This window comes from Sardina pilchardus, chromosome 15 (assembly GCF_963854185.1).
Source record: "Sardina pilchardus chromosome 15, fSarPil1.1, whole genome shotgun sequence".
In the NCBI taxonomy this organism is placed as follows: domain Eukaryota; kingdom Metazoa; phylum Chordata; class Actinopteri; order Clupeiformes; family Clupeidae; genus Sardina; species Sardina pilchardus.
This window is the reverse complement of record NC_085008.1, coordinates 22,673,870-22,691,409: the sequence shown is the minus strand read 5'-3', so window position 1 is coordinate 22,691,409 and position 17,540 is coordinate 22,673,870. Positions and strand designations below refer to the sequence as shown.

Here is a 17,540-nt window from a genome sequence, read left to right as displayed (position 1 = left end):
AACAAAGCACAAATTGGATTCCTCCCAAACCATAGGACCTCAGATCACATTTTTACATTACACACTATAATTGATAAACATGTTAAACAAGACAAATCTAAATTATTCACTTGCTTTGTTGATTTCCAGAAAGCGTTTGATACAGTGTGGCACAAAGGTCTCCTCTACAAATTATTAGATTATGGGGTTGGTGGGCGAACATATGACGTAATAAAATCAATGTATTCCTCAAGCGAATGTGCAGTCAAGATTGGAAATATGCAAACAGATTTTTTTCCCCAACACCGTGGTGTCCGCCAAGGCTGTGCAATTAGCCCAATGCTATTTAATTTATACATTGATGAATTGGCCATCAAAATCCAACAATCCACAGACCCTGGTATAAAATTATTAGACACAGAGGTAAAATGTCTTCTCTATGCAGATGACCTAGTCCTTATAGCACCAGATGAGGTTAGCCTGCAAAATAGCCTGAATATTCTAGAAAAATTCGCGGAAAATTGGTCACTAAAGGTGAACCTGAAAAAGACAAAAGTTGTAGTGTTCCAAAGAAAAAACAAAAATAACAAAATTATAATTTTTTCAATTGGCAAAGAAGTAATCGAACAAACACAAGAATACACTTATTTAGGAATCTCCATCAACTCAACAGGAAAATTTGATTTGGCAGTAAAAAACCTGAAAGAAAAAGCACAAAGATCTTTATATGCTATCAAAAAGTCAATTCAAGCCAATATTCCGATAAAAATATGGTTGAACATTTTCAAACAAGTCATCGAACCTATTGCCCTCTATGGGTGCGAAATATGGGGACCACTTTCAAAATATGAATTCGCAGACTGGGAAAAACACCCAATCGAAGCCCTTCACACTGATTTCTGTAAAAGGATTCTCAAAGTCCACAGAAATACCCCGCATAATGGCTGCAGGGCTGAACTGGGCCAGTTCCCATTAATTATCAAAATTAAAAAAAGAATTCTAAAATTTTGGAAACACATACAATTTAGTGACCCCAACTCAATACATTATAAAGCCCTAAAAAGCACAGAATTAAATATAGAGAAGAGTCCCCTAAATCAATTCATTATAAAGCACAGCAATCTCACTCCAATTAATTTGACGATGTCCAAAACTAAAAAAGATTCCATACAATTAGCAAATAAAATTCATCCAAATGGTATCATAGAAAAAGAAAAAGAAAAATATATATCATATTGGACAGAAATAACGAAAACCCAGCATAAACTTGTTACCTTAGTATCAATCACAAATATGAATTGGCCCCATACCTAAAAAATCTCAATGACACAAAACTATCCAAAATATTGACAATGTATAGACTCAGTGAGCACAACCTCAATATTGAAATAGGCAGAAGGAAACAGACCTGGTTACCTAGAGAGGCCAGGCTGTGTCACCACTGCCAGGATAGTAAAATAGAAACAGAGCTGCATTTTTTAACCGAATGCCAATATTATAAAGACCTCAGGGAAACCTTCCTCACCAAAGTTAGTGGCACACACCCTGACATTTTAAATAAAGATAATGAGGGCAAACTTCAATATTTCCTAGGTGAAATTCCAGAAATCACACTGACAGCTGCAAAATTTGTATTAGCCTGTCACGAAAGACGAAATGCAACCGTAAGCCAGTGATTCCACCCCCTACATTTGTTTATTGATTTTTCTTATCTTTATTTTCTCTTTATATTTATTTGTCTATTTTTTTTTCTCCTCTCCCCCCCCCCGTATAATTACTATTATTGTCACCTGTTTTAAGTTTTGTTTATTATTGTTATTATTATTATTATTATTAAGTTTTGTTTATTATTGTTATTATTATTATTATTGCTATTATTATTATTATTATTATTATTACTTGTAATGCTTTGGCAATATTGTAACCTCAACAGTCATGCCAATAAAGCACAATGAATTTGAATTTGAATTTGAGTGTTGACAACTCTGAGAGACATTTTCAGCTTGGTGTTGGCATAGAATACGTACAGTAGGCACAAAATAGCGCAAAGGCATTTTAGGACATGTTACATAGCTAGGACAGCTGGAGAGTAATGTCGGTATGAGACATTGTTTTCAAAAACATCTTAAGCCTGCTCTGCAAATAATTACTTAAGACGTGTTTGCATTAAGACTTAGAAACTGGACTGTAAACAAATAAGTCTTGCCTGCTTCTTCCTGTAACAGACTTATCCTTATTCCTGTACATTCCACACATGATCTCTCTCTCTCTCTCTCTCTCTCAATCACACACACACACACACACACACACACACACACACACACACACAGAGAGGGAGAGAGATATACATGTGAGGTCATGTGGCATTTTTTTTAGTCATGTGGTCACTGGAGCATAAAGTTTAACTGGTGAAGAATGAGTCCTTGAGTCCCCTGCTTGAGCATCTACTCCAACACACACACAAAAACAAACACACACACACACACACACACACACACACACACACACACACACACACACACACACACATACACATACACACACACACACACACACACACACACACACACACACACACACACACACACACACACACACGCACACACACGCCACTGGCCATCTGCAGAGGGGATGACATATGAAGTCCGTGAAGCGTCAGAAATGAATGACCCCGTTCCTTCACAGTGTGCAGGGCAATCCTCACAGATGTAGTACAGGCCATTCTGTCACTGCGCAAGAATTTCCTGTGAAACTGTATTTCTCCACAAAAACAATCAATCACAGGATTCTTTCGGGAAGCCTTCTCTCCCCAGACCCAACTGTTTAGAGGAAAGGTTCCAGGTTACTTCTTGCCTCTGTGAAGTTGATTTCCACAGAATGACCACTCAAAGAATTGCCCTTTTAAGGGTTTAGATGATAAATATATTGCCTCATCAAGCTCTCTCCCTCACAGAAAGCTGCTGTCTGAAACTGTTGTAGATGGTGAGCCTTTTCCCACTAAAATAACACAAATAAATAAATGATATGTAAATGTTTATTCCTGATGACATGCAGTTCATGGCCTAGTAATTTATTGATATACAATATGACCTGGTAATTATATATTATTACTGTAAATCATATCTCATGAAAAGAAAGTTTTGTTTATTCTTGAGACATGCAGCCCATGGCCTGGTAATTTAATGATATATAATAGGCCTGGTGACAATACTGTACATGATTTAATCGTAGCTCATAAAAAGAAAACCTTCACAGGAAATCCAAACACAGTTACACACCGTAAATGTACAAACATTAGATATAAACATGCGCTTTCTACAGGTGAGTGACACTCACATGTGGACACCTCACAAAGGAAATGGACACAAACACAGAATAAAAGGCCAGTGGAAACAGTGGTGCTCAGTGACCTCTGGCTCTCCGCCACTGCATCATTGATGAGACGGAGGAAGGTGATAGCCCCACCACGCCCAGCGGAACATTCCGTGGCTTAACCCTCGGCCAGATCCCCGACAGGACACAACAAACCCCCGTGGCTGCCCTGGTCAGGGCTTTTATTTTTACCCCGGCGAGTTATTCAATTATTCACTTTCAAGCAGTGTGAGGACGCGAGCTGCAGCAGTGGCACTCACGCACAACTGAACGGCCAAAGAGAGATACAGTACAGTAGGAGTAGGCTGTTGTGGAAAGACTAGGCCCACAGATGGAAATGTTCCATGCAATCATTGGATGATGTGTAGGTGTGTTTTTGTGTGTTTATGTGTGTGTGTGTGTGTGTGTGTGTGTGTGTGTGTGTGTGTGTGTGTGTGTGTGTGTGTGTGTGTGTGTGTGTGTGTGTGTGTGTGTGTGTCAAGGTTGTCTCACATAGATCTCTGAGATCTACATGCTGTTCTGCTCCTGTTGTCACTTGAATAGCTATAGGGGACGTGATGCACGCAAACACACACACTCTCTCTCTCTCTCTCTCTCTCTCTCTCTCTCTCTCTCTCACACATACAAGTGCACCTGAGTTTGCTGGAAGTGCTACATGCAAATCATTGGATAGGTGTGTGTTTTTGTGTGTGTGTGTGTGTGTGTGTGCATGTGTGTGTGCACGTGTGCGTGTGTGTCTGTGTGTTTGTGTGTGTGTGTTTGTGTGTGTGCACGCGCACGTGTGGTGTGTGTGTGTGTGTGTGTGTGCGTGTGTTGTGTGTCTGTGTGTGTGCATGCATGTGTGTGTGCGTGCATAGATAGATAGATAGATACTTTATTGATCCAGGATCAATAAAGTATCTATCTATCTATCTATCTATCTATGTATGTATCTATCTATGTATCTATCTATGTATCTACCGGTATCTATCTATCTATCTATGTATGTATCTATCTATGTATCTATCTATGTATCTATCTATCTAGCATGTGTGTTTGTGTGTATGTGTGTGTGCATGTGTGTGTGTGTGTGTGTGTGTGTGTGTGTGTGTGGTTTGCATTCCATGTGTGGAGCCAAAGCCTATAGGGATAGATTTTATGGTAACGTATTAATTCCATCTGGAGGCTCATTATGCACATACGGGAGAACGAAAGAGAGAGGGAGAGAGAGGGAGAGAGAGAGGAAGACAGCAAGAGAAAGAAAAAAAAACGTGTGTGTGTGTTTTGTGTCTCTGGTCAGGGTCTGGACAGTGTGTGTGTGTGTGTGTGTGTGTGTCTGTGTCTGTGTGTCTGTGCAATGGAGAGGATAGAGGCGCACTCACACAGGGCTGGACATGTTCCGCACAGATTTGTATACAGATGTAGGCTATAATCTTCTCCTCCGTGCATGTCCCTGTGTCTCAATCGCAGCTTACACAGTGACAAGACTGTCTCCACGCCCTGGGGAAAAAAAAACAACTTTCACTGTTTGCAACAGGTCCAATAAGTTCATGTTCCATACTGAGATCTTGGGTTAGAAGTGAGTAAGATGCACTCCACGGGTGATGGAAAGGGTGTCGCGGTCATGCCAGGAACTGTGTGGTTATGGGTGGGGTGTCTGGGAGTTAACATCAGGTTACGTGATGGAATGTAAATTGGCTTTGTCGTCGGCTCAGGCTTGATTGTTGACACCCAAACTCCCTTCCCTATATGTCGTACCTTTTGTGGAGTGTGAGAAAGAAAGAAAGAAAGAAAGGAGGATAGAAGGATAGAAAGAAAGAAAGAAAGAAGGGAAGAACTACTTTCTTCTTTTGGCAAAGCACTGCTACCTGGGCGTAATGATTGCGTAGCCTACAGCAGCACTGTTTCCCTGGTAACATGCTCACAGAGTTCGAGCAGTCAGTGAAGTGAGAATGTAGAGAAAGTAATTAGTTCCGAAAACGTATCTACTTAGACAATTTCTGTGTCTCATCTTGCTTGTTGTTACATGGACGTGGGGTAAATACACAACCCTTACAAATGTTTGCGGCAGATTTGGAGTTGTTATGAAGTCAATTTTGTCTGATGTAACCCTCATCAGTCAATTGTGCTTACCAAGGCAGATGATGTCAAATTAAGCTGTCAACATTGAGCACGGAAAATAAGGGAGATTTTGTGGGTTTCTCACTCAAAATTCGGGAATTTTTCAACACGGCCTACGTTATTCTGTTGCTATCTTTCTGCTGAGGATGAAGGAGGATACTGCACACTCTAATCCTGATGAGTTTTTATTTTGACTGCTAACAGAAAGAATTCAGACTACAAAACTGCTGCACTAACTAAATGAGGAGTGAAACTAGGTCTAACATGACTTTGCTGACAGATGGGTGTATTGTGCTCTCAACACGCTGTTATCTTAAATAGGTTAATATCACTCTAAGGTCACCATTAAGCAAGGAACACCAATGATCTTGAAATATGCTGAAATATGTGAGAAATCCAGAAAAATGGGAGGGTTTAAAGTTATGGACTGGGTAATTACTTAAACAGAGAAGAGAAGGGTATATTGTTTCCTATATCTACAGTAATCCTGGGGTAGGCACCAAATCAGTTAATCTCACAAAAGGTTGCTGGGTTCCTTCTACAGTAAGTCTGATGTTTTCTATAGTATGAAATGTACATGTCAGTGTTCCTGTTGGTACATGCCAGCTGAGGTTGACATCTTAATATGCCGCTTACGGCATCAAGTCACAACCTGCCATATGAACTGCCTATACATACAATATATGTATACAATACAAGAACATCGTTTAAGATGTAGTCCACTCTCTCAAGTTTGGTGTTGTTCCTGTTGTGACTACTGTACATGTAGGTATCTTGGAACAAGTCACTGAGATGCTATCATCGCCAGTGAACTTGAAATGTGTTTGAAAATGAACTTTGAAGTGTTCACGCTCCCGAGAAAGAGCTCTGCAGACAAGAGGCATTGGCACTGTGCCAAAAGATGAGAGTGGTATTGAATGCTTTATGGGCAGAATGACAGTAAGACACCATACTTTAACAACTTTTAATGTAACAACCTTGGCTGTTGCACAGTCAACCCCCAAGCCAAATGGATGCAACTGCATTTATACATAACGGGCCGCAAATAAACAGCTTAAAAATCTCGAAAGCCACCAGCCCACATGGACTGGCCCACCTGGCATTTGCCCGGTTGTACAGATTGCCAGTCCGAGCCTGAGTCCAGCCCTATCATAATGTCGCGGAAGTGAACCAAACATGGACTTCCTATGTAGAGAATACACTTCCTGTATTTCCTACACTACAGTATCAAATAATCCAGCTAACACAGCAGCCATGTTCCTGTTGCTCAGTGATATGGTTGCTTCCTGAGAGCTGTTTGTGCTTTTCCAGATGTTGGTCCAGCCATGGGCACAGCACTTCAGCAGAGGTAAGTGGATCACGTGGTGTTTTCTCAAGTTTCCAGAGCACTGGTTGTTGTAGCTCACTTGACGACCTGTGAAAACAACGGAGCGGGGGCTCAGTGGGCAGTGGGCAGGGGGCCCACTAAGCACAGAAATTATAAAGTGTCACTGGATACTGTCTTCCTGGGAAAAGTGTCTGAGGTGCCAGACACATACACACACACACACACACACACACACACACACACATACACACACACACACACACACACACACACACACACACACACACACACACACACACACACACACACACACACACACACACACACACACATTTGATATATACACACACACACACACACACACTTCTTCCCCTCATCTACACACTGTCTAACTCCCTCCTGCCATCCATCCAAGCCTCAAGCCTGTCAGGGAAGGCACGGCAGTGCAGCACTTACAGTTACAGCACATCATTTGTCATACCGCTGAGGAATAACTGCAAGAATGTACCTGTTGACATGCACACATACACACACACATTACATACCAGTATCATACACAAACACATACCAAACATTACCACCCCCCTCACTCCCTCTCCCTCTCTCTCTCTGACACACACACACACTCACACACACACACACACACACACACACACACACACACACACACACACACACACACACACACACACACACACACACACACACACACACAATGGAATTTGAATGCACAAACACACATCACACACACGCCTCCAATCTGGTTACTACAGTGGTCGTAATGAAGCAAGTCACAAGTCTGCGTGTCACATGCCCTGGCTTTAGGCTTTCGCCTCATTTGAAGTGAGCGATGGTAAAACAAGAGGCATCCCATGCTAAGGATTAGAAAACCCGGACAAACGCGCGTTTGTTTTCCCACCAAACCCCTGTGGTATCAGTTGGCACAAGTCATTATGCAATAAATGGAGACTATTGTCTGCTGTGGTGAATCCATTTCCAAGCAGGGGGAAACAAGAGGGAGAGTTAATGAGACACATCAAAGCGCTGGAAGAGAAGATCACAACAGCTCCAGAGGCAAAGAGAAAGACACAGAGGAGAGGGAGGAGAGAGAGAGAGAGAGAGAGAGAGAGAGAGAAAGAGAGTGGGATGAAGAGAGCCAGAGAAAGAATGAAAGAAAGAAAGAAAGGTAATGTGTTGTGTACACACCTGAGGGAGACCTGGGGCATGGGGCATGTTGGGGCTGGAGGGCATCTCCACTATAATACAACTTTAGATTGATGTGCACGCCCTATTGTTATTGTACACATTATTGTTACACTACACTGTCTTGTTTTGAGCCACAGACAGGTTGATTGGCAGGATGAAAAGTGCTGACTTGTCAAACGAGTCTTCCACTCTCTGTGGGGAGTACATCCTGAGGTGGTGGTGAGCAAACAGGCTAGGACAAGGCTCTGGACGCACAGTCCTCAGATCACATCTCATGCAGACTGTCACCTTGATACGTCAGCTGTGAGGAAAGGAATTCATCCTGCTGGGGCAACTCTCTCTCTCTCTCTCCCTCTCTCTCTCTCTCTCCCCTTCTTAATTTTCCCTCCCTGTCTCTAAGCCATATTTTGCCCTTATTTACAGTGTGCCATTAATGAAGCTTTGTGCTCTGTGACAGATAGAAAACTAGTACATGCACAATGTCTCTTATGATTTCTATTAATTTTTCTTATTTTTATTTATTCATCCTCCTCTAGATTGGTTGGGATTTTAAAGATGAAGCATGAATCATGATATATGCTTTTGTAAAATAAAGATGTAAAATTCAATCTCTCTCTCTCTCCTCTTCTCTCTTTTCCCTCCCTGTCTGTAAGCCATCGTTTGCCCTTATTTACCTACAGTACAGTATACTGTATCTTTAATTGGCTCTCCTTTGGGTTGAAGGCAACTGCTTTCCCTTTTGAAATGTGTTGTCCTCAACCCCGAAGCCCTGAAGTCTGTCGTCCATCTGAGGTCTGCTTGGGATAGCCATGAAATTGCTTTCACATTCTGATTATTTCTGGTCTAATTAGATTTCCAGCATAATCTCTGTCACATCTCTGGAGATGAAATCAAGCATGCTGCTCAGCATTTGGAATACGCTTGGGAAGCATGATCTATGTTCCCACAATCAATCAAGTGCACTCGCTCTGTCACCGCAGGGGATGTCCTCGGTATCGACACGGTGGGTGGCAGTTGAACCGAGGGCCCCTCTGAAGATTGAAAGTGCTGAGTGTGAACACCTGTTGTTTGGCGCAGGTGAGAGAGGGAACCCGTCGGTTCCTTCCAGCTGTTCTTCTGTTTTAAGGGTCTGCGCTCAGATGGTACTCTCATGTCTGCACACAAGCATTGAGTCATTCTGCCCCCTTTGTGTTTTCTCTCTTTCGGTGAATGGTGGGATATCCTCTTTGTCTTATCAGATGGCTGCAAAACAAGAAACAAAGCAAAACAATGGATTGGAGAGCAGAGCTCTGGGGCCCGAGCGAGACCCTTCATCGGCCTGAAGTCCTGGGACTCTTTTCCCGTCCTTGAGAGACTCCTGACATGTAACTGAGCATTGGACACGGAGTGCAGATTATGGGTGGCTAAACGGTTAGTCTATGTGACTGCTCACGTCACTGCCAGCAACGTTTGGGTAATGTATTTGTTATGGTATGTGCATGTGGCTGGAGTATAGGGTCGGTGTCAGGTTACAGATAATGGTCAAGGATACAGCTCCAAAGCTGTGATGTGATTAAGCTCCTGGAAACACATCATCAGAATTCCCCTTTTCCTCAATTGCCAACATACTGTGTACCAATTAAGCACTAAGTTGTTACCCAATCCGTCTAAAATCCTCCTACCCACTCCAGAAAGTACACTTGCTTTAAGGCAAAATAACTATATTGTGTTGCTTTAAAGTGACTGTAATCTGCAGTGTTTGGGTTGAGGATTTACATGGGTATTAATTAACCAGCACTGGAGCCAAGACGACAGCATGTTCTGTGACCGCAAGACCACTAAGTGGGTCTGCAGTGACCATTAGAGATGTCCCTGGGATTCCAGGGATTCCACTGTATCAGTGAAGATGTGTGAACCTTATATGGGCTACACACAGACACAGACACAGAGAGAGAGAGAGAGACAGAGACAGACAAAGTGGTAGAGAGGCCGGGGGGGGGGGGGGGGGTACTCTGTTTCTGTTGTTGCAGATGGCCACTGGTGGACGCCGGCCAACACATAAATTCCCTATCTGACTGAGCGGGCAAAGGAAGTGTGCTTTAAAAATAATCTACAGGCCACTGAGCAGTGGCACAGCCAAAAGTGAGCGAGTGCTCCAGACCGTGGTTGTTGCTATACATAAGCAACAGCAGTTAGTGACGATAATCGCCTCTGGCATCAAAGGGCCTCATATGCCAGCACAGATGGCTGACAATATGCCTGAAAATCATCAATCAGAGAACAATATGCAAGGAACAACAAGTAGTAAGAGTGATGTTTGAATATTTCCGCAATGGAAGGGTATTGTGTGTGTGACTAGGATGTTATATAAAAATGAAATTCACTTGTTATTGTTTTCTTTGTAAGAGGTTTACTTACACAGTGAAGAATTATCAACAAATAAGATAACAGAATAAACAATTGCACAAACTTTACATTTTTGTCAAATAAAAATGGTTAAATAAATATACAATACATGTGGAAAACATAATTTGTCATCAAATCAAATTCCATCCATCTGTAATCCTAATCTGCTATCAAAGGTACCAATCTGAACTTTGTTTTCTCTGGATTTGGATTTGACAGCCAGCTTCTGACCTCAGTTGAGAACAGCTACACAAATCTTTCCAAAGTTAAATCCTGAAGAGAATTACAGTAAGACTGAAAATCTGTGGGCTGACTTGAATTGTTATCCCGATTAAGCATGAGCTATGTGTTAAGAGGTTAATTAAGTAACCTGCAACTTGGCTTGAGTACAAACAGAATACCACTTGGCTTTCTATCCAATGGTGAGAGACCCATTAGAAAATACAGTATTATGCCATAACAGATAAAGTATAATGAGTATGTATCGGTGAATACATTGCCATTGCTAGCACAGACCAAGAGCACTGAAGAACACTGAGGATATTAGTCACTGTTGCAGTAGCAGTTGAAGAAGCCTGTGTATGTTGGAGCCCAAAGGCTGAGACTCAGATGGAGTGATAACTATCTTTATCTCAAATGAATTACTTATAATGGTAATCAGTTATCAGCCTTATAAACAGTTGAACTAAGACCTTTGGCAATGAGCATGCACTGAGACAGCGACCTACAGTATGTGACTGCAACCCATACGATTCCATTGTAATATTATTAATGTGATGATCTACAGAGCCCAGACCATACAGCATAAATTATTCAGTGTACCATATCATTCAAATAACAACATTGAAATCAGTAGAACAGTTATGAACACATTATAATAACAACCTTCAGGAATGTCACATTCAGAATATATATATACACAGAAGAATTGGTTTAGGCAGTAGCAGTAGACAGTGCAGTCACATTGGTTGGGGATTTTTTGCACAGGAAAGCCTGGTACAATACCTATGCTTATCAAATCTCTGGAGCATAACAAGGCAATGGCCCTCGTGGAAATAAACACACACACACACACACAATCGTATGTTCACCTGTGAGGCCTATACACAGACAGAAACACACACACATACACACACACACACACACACACACACACACACACACCAGTTAATTTGCCAGATGCCCTGCGGAACAATGTCTCTCTGTGGGAAGGCGGAAGTTATAAGGATGGGGGTTCGGGAGCGCGCCGGATCTTACCGACTGGGGGGGACACTGGAAGCGAGACTTCCGCCGGGGGAAGCAGCTGCACCAGCGGCCGAGAGAGATGGAGTGAGAGAGAGAGAGAGAGAGAGAGAGAGAGCGAGGGACAAAGGACAGAGCGATGTCTGGAGACTCACCATTGACTGACCGACTGCCTAGCTGGCTGACCGGGCCGTCCTGGCTGGAAGGCTTGGCATCCCGGTGGTCCAAATGCCATTAGTGGAATAATGCGGGCGACTGCCGAGTCAGAAACCCCCCACTGTGCTGATGCCACACCTGCCAGCCTCTCAGCGGGCACGGCAGAGATGGAAATTAGCACCAGCCACCAGCCAAATGCCGGTAAAATATGAGAGTGGCTGGTAGATTTCAGACACAAAGTCATATTTTAACATTGAGTGGCTAGTTAATTTGACCAGAAATCTGCTATTGGCTGATAGATTTTCACATTTTCAAATTTTAATTTCCACCCCTGGGGCACGGCCAGCCTCTAGTTGGCAAAACTCTGTGTATGTGCATGCATATTTGGCCAAATCCTTTTTAGATGAGAGCTTCTTACAGGAAACAGCCATGCACAGCAGAATACACACCACTGGCAGGTTTAGGCCAATCCAAACCTCACTGCTCTGGCTAATTCCTCTGAAGCTACGGAAGCTGTCGATGGAAATTGGCAATTTCTACACTCAAACAGCTTATCATTGACCATTAAAATAAAAGATAAACAACTGTTGAATTCCTATTGGCTGCTCCAAACAAGTAATGGCTCTGGTTAGTTTTAGAAATGGAAGTGTTTAGAGGATCCATCGTTACATTGGCTGGAACTCAAGTTGCCTCGGAAACGACAAACAGAATATTGTTGCCGTGGTGCTCGGGCACCTTCTTTTGTATTGTTTGCAAAAGGTGTAGCACCACACCTGCCTGAGTGATGAACGTGTTGATAAAGCTGATCAAAAGTTTGCCCTCTTCTCTTCATGATTATACTGCACAGAAAACCATGAAGCATGGAGCACCTTGTGATTCTCTGCACTACTTAATCAGCAAACAACTTACACCGTACACACACATGTGCGCACATACACACACACACACACACAGTCATTCTCTGCACTACCTAATCAGCAAACCAGCCCACATGGCTCTGGTCCAGTCACCAGCTTTTGTAGGCTAACATTGTCTTCCCAACCCCCCCCCCCCCCCCCAAAAAAAAACCATACACATGCACGCAAACACACACACTAAAAAAGTAAAAACATAATATTATGTAGGTATATGAATACAAATTTACATGTTCTTTCAGCCTTTACATTTCTTCTGTTTTTTTCCTCTCTTCACGTGGTGGGAGAGAGCACATCCGACATGGAGCAAGTGATACTGACACCAAGCTGCCGCTGAAGCCCAAGACTCCCCGCCCAACAGGGCCATACACACACACACACACACACACACACACACACACACACACACACCGCTCAACGATATAACACACACTGACACACACACATCAACCAGCCACAGTACCGTCAACACACACTCACATGACTCTCAAACAAAGTGCTTACTAACCGACTCTCATGAATTACAATGGAAGCCTGTCACTTCTGGAATAAACTGGACTGAGCTGGAGAGAAAAAAAATACTGATACTGGAAAAACAAGTGTAACTGTTAGAATACTAGAGAAAGAGAGCTCAGTACATGCGTATAAAATGCTACATTTCAACCAAACAAAACGAGAGGAAATGACATACATTAAGGAACAGTAGGATTTCTTTTCGGGACAGAATCAGGAATGCTGACGAGCCAACTCAGGAATCTCGCAGCTCGTAAATGTCGTTGAAATGAAACGTGGAAATGGAAGAGTTGTTGGCAAGGCTAGTCTGCCGTCCGTCCGTCTGTACAGAAGACTGACGGCCTGCTACGAGCACACAAAGGCAGAACTGTGTGATAGAGATAGAGAGAGAGAGAGTTCCTCATTAAGACTCTCCACTATACCAAACTGATGATTAACTTAACGGTTAACGAGTTTCACGCAAGGTAGCAGGTAAAGATTTGCAAGGTAAATTCATCACTAGTGTAGGGGACAGTTGATACAGGTGTTCCACTGCAGTTTTTGGCAGTACTGTTTGTTTGACATGATCGGCACTCCTCCAAAGCTGATCAGCAGCGCTGATCCTGGCGCAGTCTCTCTAAGGAGCGGGAAAAAAAAAGAGAAGCATAATACACGCTGTTCATTTGGGCTCAAGGCAGAGCAGGGCTTCGGGCCATAACCCTCCCTGGGAAGAGCTGCTGCTTTAGGAAGCAGGCCAAGAGTATGAGTCAGAACCAATAATCAAAACGGCTGACTCGGCTCCAGGATGGAAACTGACCTCTCTACCCCCCCCCATGTTTCATCAAATTCGTCCCGTTCACTGGGGCCACTGAATGACGAGTCACGAGTCTGTTTCTCTGTCCATAAAGGGTGAGGAGTTCTTTCTCCATCCGAGAAGTTAGCAAGGCCCCGATCAACCACCTACCCACCCCAACTCCAACCCCCATCTTTCCTCTTCTGGTTCAGCCCAACCTGAATCCCTTGCTTGGGATGAAGCACCAGCAGTGCGCTGGAGGAAGGGAGGCAGGGAGGGAGGGGGGCGAGCGAGAGGGGGGGGTCGGCATCAGCGGCTTAAAGCCCGAGCGCGCAGGTGGACGCTGGGGTCCAGTCCTGCTATGAGGCACTGGCCAAGGCAGCCCGGTGGATTCAAAAAGTCAGGGAGGTGTTTTATTTTCCCCCGTTAGAGCTCACACCTGAGGCGGCGGTCTTGCTCCTGCCTCTCCCGCGTAGAGCGCGGTGTTGTTTCTGGGCAGGAGGGGCTGTGAAGGGGGGCTACGCGGTTGGTGCTGCTGCTGCTGCTGCTGGTGCTGCTGGTGCTGCTGCTGGCGTTGGTGTTGGCGTTGGTGCTGGTGGTGGAGGCGGCGCGGGTGGTGGTGGTGGCCCGTGGGGTTCTGTCTCAGGGCCCGGGCTCTGGACATCGGAGAGAGCTGCTGGTTTTCACGAGCGACCCTCGTGGCGGGATACCGCACATTGAAGTTCAGATAAATCTACAGAGGTATGGTGAATGAGGGAAGGGAAAGAAAGAGAGAGAGAGAGAGAGAGAGAGAGAAAGAGAGAAAGAGAGAGAGAGAGAGAGAGAAAGAGATGGGAGGGTGGAAGGGATAGGCAGAGTTCAAGTGACAGAATGTTATTTCAATTCCTAACCAAAGCAACACAGCTCTGCCAACAACATCAGGTCTCCATCCTAAGCGTCCCGACGATGACAGGTTTACAGCATTCTAAAGGCGTAGGAGGAGGCTGAGGCTCACATGTTTGGTGGCATCAGAGAGCTGCAGCTCCACCTTCTCCACCAGCTTCCTGAAGGAGGGCCTCCTGTACGCGTCTGTGTCCCAGCACGAGCACATCACCGAATACCTGTGGCACAGGAGCAGAGCATCAGTGCCTGTCCTCAGTGCCCGTGCGCATAAATCTACTCCCTCTCATGGGAAAGCATGCTGGCAGTGGCACAAATCATCACAAATTCAGTATTATCAGATTTCAACATGTCAAGAGCACCTCCAACATTATACTGTACACACATGGAGACACAGACATGGGAACATGACTGTTCAAGAGACACAAGGGAAATTCCTGGATGAGGCGAGAGCAGGTGTGTGTTTCGGGAAAAAAATATCTGGATTCATTGGTGTGACCATTTGCACACACACACAGACACAGACACAGACACACACACACACACACAGACACACACACACACACACACAGGTCACTTACATTTCGCTGGGTGCAAACTCAGGGGTATCCATCCTGTACCCTGACTTGATCATTTTGTAGAACTTGGCATCCACAGGCACGCCAGGGTATGGGCTTCTGCCTGCACGAGGAACAAACAACAGAACAATGAGAACAAGAGAGACACAGAGAAACAGAGAGAGAGAATGAAAGAGAGAGAGAGAGAGAGACAGAGAGAGAGAGAGAGAGAGAGAGAGAGAGAGAGAGAGAGAGAGAGGGAGATCAATCTTGAGAGTCTCTCGCCCTGCTGTAAGTATCAGCGTCGGCAGTGTTGTAAATCTACCTCTCAGACAAGCGCCCGGGCAAGAGGCCAGTCAGCTCACATTGGCACTCTACACTAGCCTGGTTAGCACGCAGACCTTCTCAGCTGGGTTTGAGAGTGGGTCTGGAAAAGATTCATCGACTTACTGTACGACTTCCAGCAGGGGTGTAACATGCAGTGAATGTAAACTTAAATTGGTGCATTAAACTCATTCATTAAACGATTCATCAAATAGTTTCCAAAGTGCAGCAACCTTATGAATGAAGATCTTAAAAGCAGTTGTTTACTCTGTACGCTACATGCAGGAAAGGCTCTCTGTAGACTCGTTTGTTTCCGATGGAGCCAGGTGTGTTTGAGCCTGCCGCTATTGGTAATGCAATTAGTGTCTACACGGACCCGGTTGGATACTGCACTTGGGAATCAGCATGTTACGAGAAAGAAAGATTCATATGTGTTGAAATTGTTATTATTAGTTGAACAAGATATTCAGTGTCAGAGTGGAAGATTTAACAAGCATAATATAAAGGAAGATGCCGTTACAACAGTTTAATTTCCACCGGAAATAAATGAGTGTACAGGAAGAGCCTTTTGTGCACCTACAGTAGGCTATGGCCTCTTGGCCAGACGGACTTGCAGAGCAAATTCCAAATTTGCCAAAGGTCCGTACGGGCATTCCCAGGCTAACTCAACACCTGTGTGAACACAGCTGCTGCTCACACACTTTGTTCCCCAATGTTCCAATCAAAACATTCAGCCACAGTTTGAGCTCCAGCTGTACCCTTTTAAATATACTGATTCCATGAATAAATATTTCTCTGCCAAATTTAATTAGAAGAAAATTAAAATTTAATTCCAGCGAAGAAACATTAGGATGTATATTTTCTATACTGAAAGTATTTTTGTACTTTCTTGCTGACATTTAATATATTGTTATTATAACAAATAAAATGGTCATATAGCATTTTCAATCATTATATGAACTTGTTTTCATGTAACTCAAGCAGTAAAAGTTTAAAATCGAAAATTACATGTACCTTGAGCATGAATGCCTCTCATGAATGGAAACATCACATCTATTAACCTTTACAGATCTAGGATCAGCTGTAATAACAGTGTGGCGGAGTTAACGAAAAGTTCAGAGCAGATGAACTTTGGAATCGGCTCAGGCTTACCCAGAGAGAAAATCTCCCAGAGCAGGATGCCATAGGACCAAACATCACTCTCGAACGTGTAAACACAATCAAAGATGCTTTCTGGAGACATCCATTTGACAGGGAGACGGGCCTGTGCAGGAAATACATTGTGAGTGGTGGACTATAGACACGGCGGACAAAGGATGTGGGTCATCACTGGCTATTAAGGACAGGACAAAACAAGCCAGAAGACGAGGATTTGTCATGAATAATATTGTATTTCACAGAACTGATTGCCATCGAAAGCATAGCATTGAACACACACACACACACACACACACACACACACACACACACACACACACACACACACACACACACACACACACACACACACACCTCAGGCAAATTTAAGCTTTACTCTACTGTACTCTAATTTACTCCACACACACACACATGTACGCTTGAGCACAAATAGAAAGACAGACAGAGAAAGGGAGACTTACGTTGCCCTTGACAACATAGTTGGAGTCAGTTGTGATGTCTCGTGCAAGTCCAAAGTCACAGATCTTGGCCACTCTGCCTTCAGTTAAGAGGATGTTTCTGGCAGCAAGATCTCTGTGGATACACTGCACAAAACACAGACACACACACACACACACACACACACACACACACACACACACACACACACACACACA

The 17,540-nt window shown here is 43.8% G+C and overlaps 1 protein-coding gene across 1 annotated transcript in view; it reads right to left on the bottom strand.

Moving 5' to 3' along the window:
• Nucleotides 1–12,850: 12,850 nt before the first annotated feature.
• The window catches only part of kita (KIT proto-oncogene, receptor tyrosine kinase a), a 30,761-nt gene continuing 26,071 nt past the window's right edge, over nt 12,851–17,540 (bottom strand). Inside the window, exons 17-21 of the mRNA XM_062555757.1 lie at nt 17,346–17,468; nt 16,879–16,990; nt 15,427–15,526; nt 14,961–15,066; nt 12,851–14,699 (exon numbers count right to left, since the gene is read on the bottom strand). Coding sequence (XP_062411741.1) covers nt 14,400–14,699; nt 14,961–15,066; nt 15,427–15,526; nt 16,879–16,990; nt 17,346–17,468 — 741 coding nt within the window. The 3' untranslated portion in view covers nt 12,851–14,399. The remainder of the gene's footprint in view (nt 14,700–14,960; nt 15,067–15,426; nt 15,527–16,878; nt 16,991–17,345; nt 17,469–17,540) is intronic.